This window comes from Dermacentor andersoni, chromosome 9, assembly GCF_023375885.2.
Source record: "Dermacentor andersoni chromosome 9, qqDerAnde1_hic_scaffold, whole genome shotgun sequence".
Classification (NCBI taxonomy): Eukaryota; Metazoa; Arthropoda; class Arachnida; order Ixodida; family Ixodidae; genus Dermacentor; species Dermacentor andersoni.
Genome location: NC_092822.1, coordinates 55,163,065 through 55,180,629, shown reverse-complemented (window position 1 = coordinate 55,180,629; position 17,565 = coordinate 55,163,065). Strand labels below are relative to the sequence as shown.

Genomic DNA, 17,565 nt, shown 5'->3' with positions numbered 1-17,565 from the left:
TATTCTGACTCCTGTGTGAGTATTCTGTAAAAGCCAACATGTCCATTTCGTCTGCTGTTGAAGTTCTGATTGGCTGGGCTGGGCTGCGCGTCCGCAGCTACAAGGCACCACAGCCAATCAGCACTTCAGCGGCAGACGAAATGGCCATGTCCACTAGGTGGACTCTTACAGAGTACCTCCCGTGGTCACCCGGCTACACATTGGCCCCGGTATAGAGGGGCCCAAACGGCGCTTACGTGCACCATGCCGAGCGGGTAGTGCTGAGTCACCCTGCAGCGAGCCCTCCCGCAGCCCCGTCCGACTTCCCGAGCCACCAACGTTTTAAAGCGAAAGCTTTACTGGCCGCGAACTTGCGATTTCGCCGGGCCGGTGCTCCGAGGAGGCACATGACGTCACAACGCGCCCCGCCTCGCCGCATATATTTCTCTCTCTCTCTCGCTCCCTAGTCACTACTGCGCATGCGCCACTAGTAGCACCGAGCCACAGGTGTTCCGCCGCTGTGCAGCGCCGCGCCTTTCCGCCGCCGCCGTTTGGGATCACGTCGCACCGCATTCCTCGTCGTTGCGCTCGCCTCCGCTCGCTTCGCCAGCTGCGTCGCATGCCTGATAACATGTCGGAGGATTGAAAAGGAGAGCTCGCGTGCGCCGCAACCACAGTTGAGGCGGCAGTATGGACGGCGACAATTCTGATAAGCAGGAGGAGGCCTGGAATGGACATCGGAACGAGATGAAGAGGAAACGAATCGCCCAGGGAACCGACGAACAGCGCGCCGAACGACTGGCTAAACGCCGCAACATAGCTAGACAACCAGACTAACTTGGACTTGCAATCAAGTTTAACCAAGGCTAACCATGCTATGCCTTAGCTTTCGCTACGTACATCCTGCCATAGCCGAGCTAAGCCACTGCCAATTATTTTACAAGAGTATAAAGGAACCCGGCGTACAATGTTCATCACGACCAGCAGATATTGAGCGCTAACTTCTTTCTCGTGCTCTTGTTTTGTCTACGCAAGCCTGAATAAATTAAAAGGCCCCCGCTTCTTATGAAGTTCTGCGTAGCTTATTTGTATGTTAAAGGTTTTTTTTTTTTTTTACAAAATTTAATAAAATCGGTTTAATGAAAACCGTACCTGGCCAGACCATTTTTCAAGGTTGCACAGGATGACATGTTGGTAGCGCATTTTCGTTATTGCAAACTTAAGCAATTAGTTTTAACAATGTTATATGTTGCACTTACCAATGACTGTGCCGCAAAAGTAATGTTATATCTCTGTCACACGAGCACACAAAACTCTTCAGTGGTCTATTACCAAGTTGAAAAACTCGTTAAGGAAGAGGCGTTGCGCAGCATACACACGGGCACCCACGACCTCTTTTTATTTTTTCCTTCTGCACACGCTATCGAAAGCGTGGCGCTGGCGTTAGAAACAAGATCAGGCAAATTAAAGTGATCTGTCTGGAAATACAAGTTCTTGTGTATAAGTATATAAGTGTTGTGGAAATATAAGTTCTTGTATTACACATTTTTCAATTAAGTTTAACAACGCCAGATTTAGAAACGTTGTAGCAAAGACTTATTCCCGCACTTTAAAGTGCGTTTGCAGGACAAGCGAAGTGCACAAGTTTGTCTGGCAACACTGGGCTTCTTCTGTCGCGTTGGCTGCAGCGTTCCCGCCATATTGTGATTTTTTTGCGTGGCGTTTTGCGTGCGCCCAGGGCTGTTTCGTCAGCGGCGTTGGCCATCGATGCTGCGCGCGATTTTTCTCGTCCGCGCGGCGCGCGTTGGTAAGCATCATCACGTGACTTCCGCGACCCGTTCGACCTCCTTACGAGAGTGCTGAAGCAAATGAGCATCACTGGGTTTACTGCACCTTCTGCGATACATGAAATAATTGTTTGGGATGAGCCTCGGCGACAGAAAAATACGCATTTACATATATATATATATATATATATATATATATATATATATATATATATATATATATATATATATATATATATATATATATATATATGTCTATTATGTTTCTTTATATGTTCTATATACTCTGTTAATCTTATTGTAACGCCCCCCTTACCCAATGCCTCATACGAGGCCTGTAAGGACATTGTTAAATATATATATATATATATATATATACTACTACTACTCCTTTTCTACTCCTTTTCGGCCGTAAAAGAGATCGACGAACTCCGTTTCCAGGAAAGGCCGCTTCTGGAAAAGCAATCGCTCCCTGTCGTGTCTGCGGACGAAACTCCTTTTCGGGAGAAGCCTTTTGGTTCAGAAGTCTTCCGAGTGCCCGTGCGACAGGGGTATTAAACGTGAACGATGACCCTAATGTTACTTACCTCCCAGCGTTTATTAATATTGCAGAAAAATTTTGGAGGACGCCTAAGCTTCGCCTTTAAGCGTAGAACGCGATAGCATACGTGTAAATGGTTACTGAGAAAGTGATTGAAGTACAGCCAGGCGTTGCCCAGTAAAAAAAATGTAATCGATCAATTTGAGAATTACCAAAAGACGCAACTGATTACGAATAAAAAATTGCTTGTATTCGTTGCGATCAAGTCTGGTAAGTCTTGTGCCTTGTCTGCTGCTACGAGCGAAAAATTTTCTTTTGTGCGCCACTTTTGAGTAAGCTAGCATGCCCGTATCGTAATTAATAAATGCAGGAGCATTCCTCTGACTGCCCTGGCTACTCCACTTCGGTCTATGTGGCCTCGATATGATGACTGCGTAAAAAAAAAACTCACTACCATTCCACTCTGAGCAGAGAGAGCGAGAGAGAGAGAAGAATACAGGAAGGCAGGGATGTTAACCAGTCAATAGTCTGGTTGGCTACCCTACGCTGGGGGATGGGAGATGGGGAAGAGAGAGAAAGGAGAGAGAAGGTGTGCAGGAGGACCAGCGAAGCTGTGTATGTGGGCCCCTTCATGGTGAACTGCACATCCGCCGCGAGTCGGCCCGGCATTGCACTATCTTCGGGGTCAGCCCACGTATGGAGAGTGCCTAACGCCTGCTTCACCTCCGCCGCGGGTCGGCCCAGCATTGCACTATCTTCGAGATCGGCCCACGTATGGGGAGTTTTTTTGCTTACAACGACCCGAAAATTTCCTTGGATGGTAGAGGTGTAGAGCTTCGCTGTAAAAAAAAAAAAAAAAAAAAAAAAAACCTAGCGCCTACGAGGAATCAAACACAGGTTGAAGTATGGCAGGTGAGTTTACCTATCTTCGCCGGCAGCGCGCCGACAGTTGAGAAGGGACGCGGAACACATGCGACGGTGAAGCGAAAGAGCACCAACGCCGTCACGCTATCATGATATCGACGCGCATGTGCGGTTCACGCGTAGAGGGCACGGTGAAGGATTAGGTCTCCATGCACAAACGCAGCAGTGCGTTTGGATGCAAAAAGCGACGAGGCCAAAATGGCTCACCGTCACGCTCCACTCAGTAGGCGGTAATGAAAGTTGAATAAAGTATACGTGTACTCTTCGGATGACTCTCGCATAACACAATCATCGTAAAAGGGTGCTGCCAATTCTTTTCCTTTTTTCCTTTTTTTTAAAGAAAATGAACCCCTTCGATAGCGTGTGGGCATGGTTACCAGGTCCTAATAAGGTTTTGCTAGAGCAAATGTACGTATTATGCTAATGGGGATTGGTGAATAGTAGCAGTTATACACAAAATATATACCTTTTGGTCATATTCGGGAACGGGTCATGACTTAGGGAACTGAAGCAGAGTAAACCACCGGGGTTTCTGTGTGGCTATAGTGTAGGGCTACTATTATAAGCACGAGGTAGCGAGATCAAATCCCGACCACGGCGGCCGCATTTCGATGGGGGCGAAATGCGAAAACACCAGTGTACTTAGATTTAGGTGCACGCTAAAGCACCCCGGGTGGTCGAAATTATTCCGGTGTCTCCCACTACGCCGTGCCCCATAATCAGATCGCGGTTTTGGCACGTAAAACCCCATAATTTAATTTTTAAGCAGAGTGTCACGCGTCGCGGGCCTGCTTAAGTGTGATGACGATCGAACTCCTGTCACAAGTGACGCCGGTGGCATTCTCCAATAAAATTATTTATACACAAAACGCCTGCGATGAGGCAATCGAACACAAAGATTGCGTACCTTCATGCGTTCGCCTCAACAACCTGCGCAGCTATAGGTTCCTCACATTCACCCAGCGTTTTCTCGACAATGCGTTCTTATTGTGAAAGTTTTTGTAATTTGTAATTTATGTAATTATGTAATTTCTAGAGCTCGGATGTCTAGGCACTAAAAATGCTGTTTTCGCTCCCTGTAACAGTCGCTAAGACGGTCATTTAGGCATGTGCATATAGGTGATATCAATAAGAACAGCCTTTGTCCATCTGATTATAAATTGGCATTTTCTGAGTAACACGGCCGCGTAAAGCCCTGTTTGTGAAAATTGTTTAATTCTCTCAATAAAACTGAATGAGGCAAGTTGCGTTGGTAACAAGATTTACTCAAAACCTAGTGCGATTGGAAACCACGGGAAGAGTTGTGAAAGCCATGACAAACTATAGCACCATCAGATTTCATGTTTGTGCCTTTTTTTCACTGAGTATTAGTTTGTGCAGAAAAATAACGCTAAACTTTCAGGGAAGTTAGCGCCACATTCTTATACTTCGGGAACGTTCAATATGATCCAATGCCACGTGGAATTACGGAATGTTCGCCGGTCAGAACGCTTCCTCAACGTCCAAAATAAGCCCTACATTCCCGGCCAGAGTTGCGCCCAAGCATAGAAATTTCTCGAGGACATCGGCTAAAAACGCCAAGTGAGCGTACAAATACGCAAAGTCTCATCTCCACGCGAATTGTCAGGCTGAACAGTTTGAGCCCTTCTCGCCTCGATGCTGCATAGTCTGCCGTAAAGCGTAACGCGTAATGTATAACAACAGTCTCTATACGGGCAAAATGTTTGCGGTAATATTCGGCTGTATCTAGTAGTGTTTCCCTGTGGGTTACAGAACACGGAAAAGGGCATATTTAGACTGGGAAACTCCCATATAGGCACCAATATCAACATGAGCGTTTATAGGCGCGATAAAGGTGCCACTAATGTTTCAAGACCTACAGTCCGTGCTTATATGTTGAACAGGCACAATAAGGACGTAAGGAAGAAATAGGCATTTTACGTAATGTTACAGTCTCCAGCAACGTCTCATCAGGCGTCTCAACGCGCTAGCGTTCCGAGGCGCCTCGTATAGCTGTCCGGGCGCTGCTCTTGCCTCGTAGATGCAGTTGCCTCGCGTGCTGCGTTGTTTCAAAATGTCGCGCCCGCGTATTGTTAGAACGTACACAGCCCGAAGAGCTTCAGCATATACCGGGTGTTGTCCCACGTAACTTGAGCCAAACATGAAAGATATGCAAATGCCGCATACAAGCTGAACAGAACCAAGGTAATGTTGTCTGCCGTCGCTTGGAGATACTCGGCTAATTGTTTTTTTTTTGCATTTAGCTAAATTACGTAATTAGTCTTAATTACTTAATCGGCTTCTCAAATATTATAATTAGATGGAAAGTGTCGAAGAGAAAATTGTAGAGCAACGTGATGAACTCCCAACACAGCTTTCTGTTGCTCAATATGCGCAACACAAAAGTGTTTATCCAAGCATGACAAAGGCCCACGAATACACGCAAGATTGCCGCGCCGCGCGACTGGCCGCCCGAGAGACTTTGCGTGTATTCGTGGGCTTCTTTCATGCATGGAACATACATACATACATACATACATACATACATACATACATACATACATACATACATACATACATACATACATACATACATACATGCATACATACATGCATGCATACATACATACATACATACATACATACATACATACATACATACATACATACATACATACATACATACATACATACATACATACATGCATGCATGCATGCATGCATACATACATACATACATACATGGACGCTTCGGCGTTGGCGATATGCTGTGTCGCTACACTGTCTCAATGCTAATCGCATTAACATCGGCATTCATCGTTAGAAGGGTTCTGCCGGCTTCCCCTTTTCTCTTTTGGTTTTGTATTTATGTACGACTTTCCTACACGGTTCCTTAAAGGGGCCTACAGTATGTTATAGATATGTCCAAAGAGCGGGACGACCTCCCTTCAGACTATCGTTTCAATGTCAGACCATGATTCCTTGATTTACAGATATTTAAGTAGTGATACGCTAATAATGAGTGTCAAACTTTCTTTTGATGTTTGCATGTACACTATACTTTGCGTCGCATTTGAATTCTTCTTTGTGCTGTGCGAGATCTTGAAAATTTCGTGCTCATATATGACCTTGTACATGTAAATACTACATTTTTTGTCGTTTATGCCGTGCTTTATTTGTATATAATTTTTGTATTCGAACCCCCTCTTTAAAGGCCTCTTCCCTTGAGGATAAGACAATAATAAATAAATAAAAATATAAAGACAGGTTAGATAGATAGATAGATAGATAGATAGATAGATAGATAGATAGATAGATAGATAGATAGATAGATAGATAGATAGATAGATAGATAGATAGATAGATAGATAGATAGATAGATAGATAGATAGATAGATAGATAGATAGATAGATAGATAGATAGATAGATAGATAGATAGATAGATAGATAGATAGATAGATAGATAGATAGATAGATAGATAGATAAACAACTCACCGCGACGGCAACGGGTTTCCGTAGCTGATGCAGTTCTGTCCCTCTGCGTCTGTAGGCGGCAGGGCAGCCTCCAAGTCCTCGCTCATGGCATACTAGAGCTGTGCCGGTCACTCTCGGCGGTTCGGCACCGTCGACCGCGCAGGGCCGGCATGACGACTGCGCAGCCTACGCGGGCATCCTCCGCACACCACACGTCGACTGCCGCTGACTATACCAGGACTGAAGGCGCGTGAGGCTTCGAGACTTGCTCGACGATATCGAACGAACCGATGCCCCCCTCTTCTTCTTCTTTCGGTTAGCGTCACGAAACGTGCACTTGAACCAGATGACCGCGTTTAATGAGACCCGTCTTGCGAGCTTCGGCGGCTTGACAGTCTGCGAGCGAGCGAAACTTAGTCTGCCAGTCTCCGACACGGTGGACGGTGGGCCGATGAATCTCTGACGGGCGTTTTTGTCAAGAGCACGCGCGACGCTGGCAGGCTGAAAGCATCGAACACGTCCGCTGTGACAGCTCGTCTAGCACGCGATAAAATCCTGCACCGTAGGCAGTCCAAGCACCAGTACCTGGCTCTACCTGTCCGCGATGCTTCTTCGGTCTATAGAACCTTGACAGTTGTCAGTGGCTACCTTTCAACACACGTACGGGAAGCCAATTGCTACGGCCCTCCTCCCTTCGAGCACAACATAACACACGCCGTCGCAACGCTGCCAGACGGGCTTTACTCCACGAAACGAAGATCCGCAACGACGCTCGCCACACCGGTACACACGCCTCTGACGGCAGCCGCGACTGCAGCGTGCTCAGGCTGAACGCACGCTCCAAACACCTATACTACTCTCCCTTCTTCTCTTCCTGCCCTCTCTCATCCTTCTTCTGTCCCTGTGGCTCTGCTACCTTTTTTCCCCTTTCGACTCCCAAGGGCGACGGGAAAGTGAAACTGACCGAACCACGTGGTTCGTTGACGCCACGACGCGCGGTGGGCCCCACAGCGGTTACCAGGGGCAACCTTCCTTTGTATGGAGTGCCGCAACGTTTGGACGCGTATATATCGACGCGTAGGCTTTCCTGTTCTCTTTCCTTTCGAATGATGCTCTCTCTCCCTTTCCCCTTCTAGTTACACATCATTACTTGCTTTTCTTTTCCTTTCTTTTTTTTTTAATGCCAGCATAACACGCTCTCTTATTCTTCAACGCCGCATGTGTTCCGCTCCTTTTCGTATGCCTCTCTTTAAAGAGCCGCGTAGCTAACGTGAACGAGGAACGAACTGCGCGAATGCCTTCAGATGTGGCGAACCGAGGCGCGCGGTGCGGTCTGCCGCTGTGTATATATGTACGTGCAAAAAGCTCTGGCTTTGCTGGAGCGTGTACGCTTGCTCTACTATTTCTATTATCCACTCTTTCAAGCCACGACCTCGGGACAGAGGAATTCCGCGGCGCGCTCATTATAGGCGGTGCGTTTCCCTCGCTGCGCCTCTGCCGACCTTGACTTTGCTGCTTGCCCTGAAAGGATTTCGATGTCCTGGCCCTCGCCCTCCGTCACCCTTCTCTCCCGAGCTTTGCTTCTAGCCTGCCTTCTTTCCCTGTAGCGGAAAACAACAACAACAACAAAAAGCTCTTGGTTCTTGGTTTATATATTTGCGCGCTACGAGCAGGGCCAAGAAAAGAAAAGAAAAAGGTGTCACGTTACTTTTTCGGTCATTTTCTTTTGCTCGAGCTCCTCGCGAGCCCAAAGGCATCGTCTGAACACAATTTCAGCCTGCACGACAAGGGAGTCCATCATTTTTCGTGTCGTTTCATCACTCCCTCTTTCTTTTTCAAGCTGTGTAAGTAAACTGTTGCCGTACTACTCTGGGGCTCGATTTAGCCTCAGTGTGTTGGCTCTATCCATACTAGATAGGTAACGCGACATACTCACTTCACTTTTGTTTGAGACATATGCTGAACGTGCGATTCTCCGGGCGTTGGCCTAAAAGACCACACTTTTCACGTTGTGCGCCACGTTAACCATGCGCGGCTTGGCTGCGAGGTTGCTTAAAGCATTCACGGCGCAAAACGTTTTCTGTAGCGTATAGCCTTTTTTTTTAATTTTTCCTCGCGAGGTCCATGTTACTGCCACGAATAATTTCACTTTACTTTGTACGGTTCATGTATTATAATGGTGTTTCCATTATGGTGTCAAAAGCATATTGCGCTCATTGAATGACTGGCCGTGTCTCAAAGTTATGGGGTAGCCTACAAAGAATTTCGCGCCGGTCAACAAGCCCACCAGCATCGTCTATCGTATGGAAACATAACCGGGAGAAGCTTAAGAGTTTCTTCGTCACTATTTGTTTTAGAGGGCGGGGGAGGGGGACGGGGGGTGCGCTGCTGGCTGAAGTGCATAGTCTCCCCCACTGACACATCGAAAGCAATACAGCAGTGCCACCGTCAAACCAAAGTGGCCACTTCATTTCAAAGCGCAGCTTTGTGAATCCTTCGCAACTGACTATGTCTGCTGTTGAAGTCTTGAGGAATGGAACACTTGCGCTTAGCAGCATAGGCGCCGACTACGGCGGCGCTCCGGGGCGCGAGCCCCCTCCGAAGTTAAACGGGGGAAGAAGGCTGAGCCCGCCCCCCCCCCAGGCGATGCCAACACCCCCTCCACCCCCCTTCACCCCCCCCCCCCCCACGCACACACCTAAAGCGCAATTACCAGAGCTTTGTCACCCACATCATTTGAGGTTTCTTTTAACTTTCCTCTACCTTGTGAATTGAAATTTTATTGGGGCTAATAGCTTACTGCATAATTGTTGGCGCGGACGTGCACGACTTTTACTTCAAACGTTTCGCTTTACTTCTGCAAATCCTGACAATATGAGGACAAGCGCATTAGAAGCACCAGCGGCGGCTGCTTCATCCGTATTTTTTCACTTCGACATTGTTTTAAATTTCCACTGCAAACACCATGCACGTATACAATATATTTAAATATGTGCACAGGTCAAAGTTTACTATATTTTTGAAATAGATGGAGGTAGCCAATTAAAAGTTATTTCTAAATGTATGGATCGCCTATGCTATAGAAAACTAATATGTTGCTGTATGTTCACCACGCTTCAAATTGCTTTGCGTGCTCTTTGGACCATGAAAAAAGACCTATAGACTTCAGTGACCCCTTCGGCAGAGTTTTTTTATCAATGGCGTGTGAAATGCACATGAATGTTGTTTGCTTTATATCGCTTCTCTTTCCAGTAAGCAATGCTAACGACTCACGAAAAAAAAAAAACATTTCCAATAATTTACAACATTTATTAGGGATGGAAACATCGTCACTTGCATGCACAGGTGATAAATATATACAGGGTGTCCCAATTAACCATCGTGCACAAAGATTTAAAAAAAGAGAGCAGTGCGTTACTCGAATAAAACCTAGTGCACATTGCAGTGGAGTAGCTGCCAGTAATTTTTCATTACTGAGATTTAGTTAGGTAGTTGTAATTAATTATCGAACTCGAGACGTACTATCCTTATTATCAAAGTGTCAATGAGGCATATGAAGGCACAGCCAATGGACAGCTAACTGCGGTATCTTCAGCGACGTACTAATTGCGTACTAATCTTTTTCCGAGTGATAAATAAACCCCGCGAAATATGGAGAATACCACGTGACTGCGCTCCCACCCGGATCATAAAGCAACGCCCTCGAACAGATTCCCTCTGAGTTATCCAGAACGAAATAACGGAAATAAAGAAAAACATCGTGATCGAGCTGGTGCCTTATCTGCCGCGCCACGGCTGAAGTAACACGTCGCGTTTGGTGCTAGTTGGAAACAAGCTGTGATAGATGTTGTCTTAGCGCAAATAAAGTACACGGATATTTTTTTCCCCACATAACCTATCATCACAAACGCGAATCGACAACGTCAGTGCAAAGGTCTAAAGGTGCGTCTTTCTTCGTCCCAGTCGCCATGTCTTTCTCTAATGAGCAGGAGGTAAACATGACCTTTGATCAGTTATTGAAGTGTGGCGGTATACCACACGCATCCACTATCATCAGAAATTATGAAAACCTGAGACAAAGCGGCCGCTTCAAGAAACAGCGTCGGAGGACTCCATTTTCGAGTCCTAGCCTACGCACTGATGTTCTAGCATTTATGGCCTCAAACCCTCATGCTAGCGTGCGGCACACCCGCCGTGGTTGCTCAGTGTCTATGGTGTCGGGCTGCTGAGCACGAGGTCGCGGGATCGAATCCCAGTCACGGCGGCCGCATTTCGTTGGAGGCGAAATGCGAAAACACCCGCGTACTTAGATTTAGATGCACGTTAAAGAACCCCAGGTGGGCGAAATTTCCGGAGTCCTCCACTACGGCGTGCCTCATAATCAGAAAGCGGTTTTGGCACGTAAAACCCCATAATTTAAATTTTTTAGCGTGCGGCACGTGGCCACCCAGGTACGAATTTCCAAGTCATCAGTTTGGAGAATTCTGACGGCCCTTCACCTGTACCACCTTAACCAGCACCAATGCTTAAAAGACGAGGACCTGTAGAATCGTCTAGATTTCTCGAAATGGGTCCTCACAAAATGCCGATGAGTCATCGGACTTTTTGAGGATCATCATGTGCACAGATGAAGCTAATTTTCGCCGAAACGCCTAGGTAAATTTGCATAATGCACTCTATTGGAGGGACTCTAATGTACACTGGGTAAATCGCAATCGGTACCAGTACCAGTGGTCGCTCAATGCGTGGTTCGGAATTTACGCCGGTGCAATAATCGGTTCCATCTTCTTCGATCACACACTGACTGGACAGCGTTACGTGAATGAAATCCTTGAAGGCTTGGTGGATTAGTTTCTCAGTGAAATGCCGTTGTCACGTCTTCCACTTCTGTAATATCAGCAAGATGGAGCACCGCACACAGCAGCAGCCGAGCACGAAACTGGCTTGATGCGACTTTTCATGCCCAATGGATTGGAAAGCACGGACCTTTAAATTGACCGGCTAGGCCACCTGACCTCTCTCTACTCGATTTGTTTCTTTGGGGTTATGTGAAAGATCGTGCTTACATGATGGAAACGGACGTCAGATTAGTTCGATGCACGGATAACAGATGTCTGCCGTAGAATTCCGGCGTCGGCCATCAAGAAAGCCACTGAAGATGTGATAAAACGGACACAGTTCTGCGCAGCTGCAAAAGGAGACCTATTCGAACACGTCCTCTAGGCTTGTGTTCAACGGAGCTTACGAATTCATAGATAGTAAGGGAACACTGAAATCTCATGTCTTTCTTTTCCTTTTTGTCTTTTCGTGCAGACATCCTGATTGCCAATTCGGCTCATTTAGGAGTGGTTTATTTACTTTCGTGAACGCGTTGGTTTTGCTTTTCTCTACACGTTGGTCACTTCCCGGTCTGTTTATTTCTCTTTTATTTTTTGACAGGAACCCTTTTTTTGCAGCCACGTATACACTTTCACGAAAAATAAAGTGCTCACTTTAATTTGGCTTGGGTCCGAAGCGAGTTTCTGGCGCGAAATGTAGCTTCGCGCGTATACTCTTTCGATGCGGCGCGAGCAAGGCTGGGATGTTGAAACATTCTATGCTTATTGCCTTGCTTTTCGCGCGTGGTCGGAGTGGCGCTTCGGCTGCGTTATCAAGGAACTTTTGTTATCAATGTGATCAGTCAGCCTTAAATTATTGGGTTTTACGTGCCAAAACCACGATCTGATTATGGGGCACTTCATATCTACTCAAGAATAACAAATTATCGAACCATCCTGCTCCATATGCCCGACCTTTAACCACAAGACAAACCGGACATCACAGCACTCTGAATCCTGAACTCCCGATCAGACAAGAACCAGTGCCTTCAAAGTTTCCTTTTTCCCCCATACTGTTGAAGAATGGAACGCACTATCATTTTTAAACAGCACTGACTCAATTGATATGATTAATTTTTGATCTGGTAATTTCGCAACGGAGATGTCAGCGAATTGTTTGTTTTGTTCTGAATGCATGTATGATTATTTTCGATTTTTTTCCCGCTCCTGCTTGGGCCCGTTAGGGCCTGCAGTATTTTGTAAATTAATAAATATTGGCGAACCCTGGAATAAGTTAGAAAACCTGGGGTTCTTTTTAACGTGCACCTAAATTTTAATACACGGGTGTTTTCGCACCCAGCGAAATGCGGCTGCCGTGGCCGGGATTTGATCCCGCGACCTCGTGCTCAGCAGCTCAACACCATAGCCACTAAGCAATTACGGCAGGTCGTTTTCTAAACACAACAATGCAATGCTATCTGTGCGCATGCGTAATCACTGCGAATTGTGGCATTGCTAGCGCAGTATTCTGTTGAAAATGGTCAATTTGTGGTTACAAAACCGCCAGAAACCAAAACGGGGAAGTTCAGGCAAATCCTTGCATGGCCCATGATTCCCGTGCTTGCTAAATTGTCGTACTTTCAGCCCTCGTAGACACTATAGCACCACAGTTTCATGCTGTAATTCTTGTAGAAAACTCGTGGTAAATTTTGTAGAAAAGAAGACGTTTCGGTGCGGCGACGGGCAAGCGGCGCTTCCCGGCGTGAACATCGGTCGCCGCGAGTCGCTCCTTTGTCGCCGACTCGCGGTCGGTCGCGCGATCGAGCTCCGCGATTCGCCTATGTGTGAATGCCGAGCGCGACACTTTTGCTATTCCAAAAGCGAACTTTATTAACGCGGCTTAATTTAGCATCCGTTTTTAGCGTCCCTTCAAGCTTCGATCCATCCGCGCTTATTCGTCCGGAACGGGGACCGTTCCATTTGCAAGCGACAAATGCGCTCGCGCTGGAGTGCGCGTCGAAGACAATTACCCGCTCGTCGTTACTGCATGAGTCCTCTTGGCATGACGCGAGTACCGTGTCGCAATGCCGGATAAAAAAAATCGAATTCAGTTCCTTTCTTCGGGACGCACCGCTCCAGGAAGGGCGAGTGCGATTCGAAGCGTCAACCGACGCGAGCATCGATATCGACACACCGCCGTCGCTGAAGTGGGGCAGCGGACACCGAGTCACGCGAGAACGGCATATCTATCTACGTGATCGCTTCAGAATATGACTGCTGCATCCAGCGCCCCACTGCGGCTGCGGTTTTTCTCTCGGCTTTCAGAAAACATGTGGTAGCAGCGCTGAACCGGAGAGCCAACATTTAATTGTTGTCTTATAGCTGCAGACGACAAGAGGGAAGGTAAAGGGAGGCTCTCGCAAGGCACTGGCAAAGAAACATGTACTGCGAGAGGCGCAAAACATTTATTGAGCAGCTTAGTGTGTGGTGTGGATCCTTGTTTCAGAGAGGCATGTGCCTTCTTGGCTCGACCGGCCCTCTCAACCAGCAGGAGTTGTTCTTGGGCTACGGAACTGGACAGCAGTATTTCCCACGGCTCGGGGGAAGGGAAAGGAGGCGGTATGTCTGGGTTGTAGGCGCCCTCCCATATGATACGTCTGGGTGTGTCTGGCTGATTGTAGAACTTGTATTGCGCATTGAATTGTGTCTGCTAAGCTTGTAGTGTTCAGAAATTTCTCGGTTGGATACGTGACCATTTCGACTTGCATTTCCTTTTTGCGTTGAATGAAAAACTCAACCGCTCTAAGCCTTTAAAAATACTGGCAAGCGCCGGAATGCCTTAATTAACTTGCTGTAACGCCGGAGTCTACGAACTAATTTCGGCTTCAGAGCACAGGTGGTGGATGCGTCATGACGTCACGAAGCAATGGTTTCTCCGGTCTTGCGATCAGTGCGGTCACTGCAGACGCGAGCGTAGCCAGAATGAACCGCGCGCAGCACTCTTGTTTATAATTTTCTTTTATGGGAAACGCCATCATGCGTAGCCTTATTGCTGCACCACATCAGCCAATTTGTCATTGTGTCATGACGTCACGACAATGTCGATTACGCCAGGACCACCATTTAGACACAGCTTTAGGGTAAAATTGAAATAACTTACTAGTGTTTTCAATCGTTCGTACTTCTTTAGTATTCATACTTTCCTTTTACGTGTGAGACGTGCGTGGTATAGCATCAGTACAACTTCGAAAGTATGTCAGTATTCCATCAGAAAATTGCTGACCCCGGGCTCCCAGCAACACAACCTAGCCCAACATACAGGCCTTCTAAATTTAATAAATCTTTCGACAAGAAAACCTCTGAGAAGACGATCGAGAGCTGAAATGATTCTTGTCTGGCCGGGAATTATCACCACACAGTGGCAATAAACAGGTAGTGTGGAGAAATAGTTTATAGATGTACCAGACCCCTCGACGAAGCAAGGTTTGGGTACGGGCTAGTTGGTATTCCATTGTTTCAAACATCACTTCAGCGCATGCAAGGACAAGGGACCCAAAAGAACGACGAAGCGCTGACTTCCAACTGATATATATATATATATATATATATATATATATATATATATATATATATATATATATAAAAATAAAATCAAAATAAAAATCAGTAGGAAGTCAGCGCTTCTCTTCGTCGTTCTTTTGATCCCTTGTCCTTGTATGCGTTGTAAGTGATGTTTGAAACCCTCGACGAAGCTTAAATTTTTTTTTTTTTTCATGGAACAAGTGTGTGGGTGAACAAGGCCTTTCAAGGCATGTACAAAACATGTTCTCAGTTATGAAATTGACCGACAGGAGGTGCTCGCTCTTTCGAAGAGCCGTTTCAAACAAAGCTTCTTTTTTTCTTTCTTTCTTTCTTTCTTTCTTTCTTTCTTTCTTTCTTTCTTTCTTTCTTTCTTTCTTTCTTTCAGTTGTCACACTTTGGTTTCAGTATGCACGACTTAGCGTAAATGAAGTAATACTAGAGCACGTATGCCTGGCATCCGAGTCAACGAGTATGAGCTTTCAAGCCGAGAGTTTTAATCACTACATTACGGATGATTGATTGATTGATTGATTGATTGATTGATTGATTGATTGATTGATTGATTGATTGATTGATTGATTGATTGATTGATTGATTGATTGATTGATTGATTGATTGATTGATTGATTGATTGATTGATTGAAGAACGCTGGTAATCACACAAGCTTTATCGACGGTCCTGTTCCACTACCTCACTTCTCAGGAGCGCGCCGATATATAAGACCTGCAAGTGCGCTTCTTTACACACCTCATTAACATAACCAAGATGGCTGACCAAGACTAGAATTTTCATTAAAGTATCAACATACGGATCGATGAGATCATTCGTGCGGCCTTACGTTCTCCGCACATGTCCAAGCTTTCAGAACACGTGCCTCAACTTTTACATAGCTACTTGCGGGAATGCCGCCAATTTGCATAGGGCACGTTATGTGAGTGGGGAAGACTGCTCACAAAATTTTTCATATCGTCTGTACTGCCTGTAGGTGATAACATTTGTTGGGTTCCCTGTATACGAATGTGAAGCGTGTGACCATTCTGTGGGAGGTTTGTTCGAGATTCCCCGAGTTTGGTTTCTCGATATCACTGCGATAAGGCCACCAGAAGCAACCTCCCAATTCTGGTGAAAGCATCGCTGATGTTCTCAATGGCGCCAACGTACCCTTGCACTCGCTACATGTACACCGTAGTGGGGAATTTTTTTTTTTTCGGCGGGTTTTTTAGCCTGCTCGAATCTGATTCTCCTGTTTAGGAAGGTATATATAATAGACGTTATTAAAGCTCCAATGGACTTCCTGACGTCCAGAGAACTTCTCTTTCCCGCACACTTACGCAGCCTTGCTCAATGCTCAACATTCAGTTCCCTTGGAACAGAAGTAATGAATGGATTCCAGTGTTTCATTTAGCCAAACAGGCTTGAACTGCAAATGTGTCACGCCGTTTTGTGTACTCATATTTTCTTTTTCAAAGTACAATGTAGCTAAATTTGAGACTATGGACCAAGCCACAACAACCAAGCTAGAACAGCTGAACGACAAGATCCATGAGGCAAGCAGCCAACACACATTGCTTTAGAACATGTAAAGGCTCACTCGATTTTGATGCCTGAGGATCATCTGCTGTGTTCCGCTGGTTAAACCGCGCTGTTCTTTAGAATGTTCTACAGATAAGCGTTGTTCAGGGTTTGCCTACCTGATTGAAGCACCGTTAAGTTATCGCTTTGCTGTAATTTGGCGTCAAACAGAGCTCACTTTTGCCCGCACAAATCGCCAGCCATCTTGCTCCATCGGTAGCTTTGTTTGCGCATATTTAGTATGGCATCTAGGATAACCGGCGGAGCTCGTAATGAATGCAAGACTTCTTCGACCGAAAACTTCGATCGAAGTGAATGACCGAGATCAGATGGAACGAATCAAATGTCGTACAGAATGTTCCGATAACAGTAGGCGCGCATACAAGCCTAAATTCGGCTTATATACTTGCTTGCAAAACGCACCGCACACTTATACGCCTCTTTCGAAAGATGCGTCAAAGCACCCAAAAGACCGGACTTATGAAGCACGCTGACGAAGTAGACGCGTGGTGCCTCGCTTCCCGCCTCTCCTTATAATTGTAGCGATGTGTTTACAGTGTCATTAAGACGCGCACGTACGTACCACCGCACCTATGAGGCACGTTATACAGAATGACCGCGGTAGTGAAAGTTAAGTGACCGCGAATCCGGATCATGAGACTGAAATAATCAGAAGAATAAGAATGGGATGGGGTGAATTTGACAGGCATTCTCAGATCATGAACAGCAGGTTGCCGTTATCCCTCAAGAGAAAAGTGTATAACAGCTGTGTCTTACCAGTACTAACCTACGGGGCAGAAACCTGGAGGCTTACGAAAAGGGTTCTACTTAAATTGAGGACGACGTAACGAGCTATGGAAAGAAGAATGATGGGTGTAACGTTAAG

At 46.1% G+C, this 17,565-nt stretch overlaps 1 protein-coding gene across 1 annotated transcript in view; it reads right to left on the bottom strand.

Annotated features, from left to right (window-relative positions):
• LOC126528051 (protein tyrosine phosphatase domain-containing protein 1-like) overlaps positions 1–8,288 on the bottom strand; it is a 111,002-nt gene extending 102,714 nt beyond the window's left edge. Inside the window, exon 1 of the mRNA XM_050175911.3 lies at positions 6,729–8,288. Within this exon, the coding sequence (XP_050031868.1) occupies positions 6,729–6,814 (86 nt within the window). The 5' untranslated portion in view covers positions 6,815–8,288. The remainder of the gene's footprint in view (positions 1–6,728) is intronic.
• Positions 8,289–17,565: the final 9,277 nt, after the last annotated feature.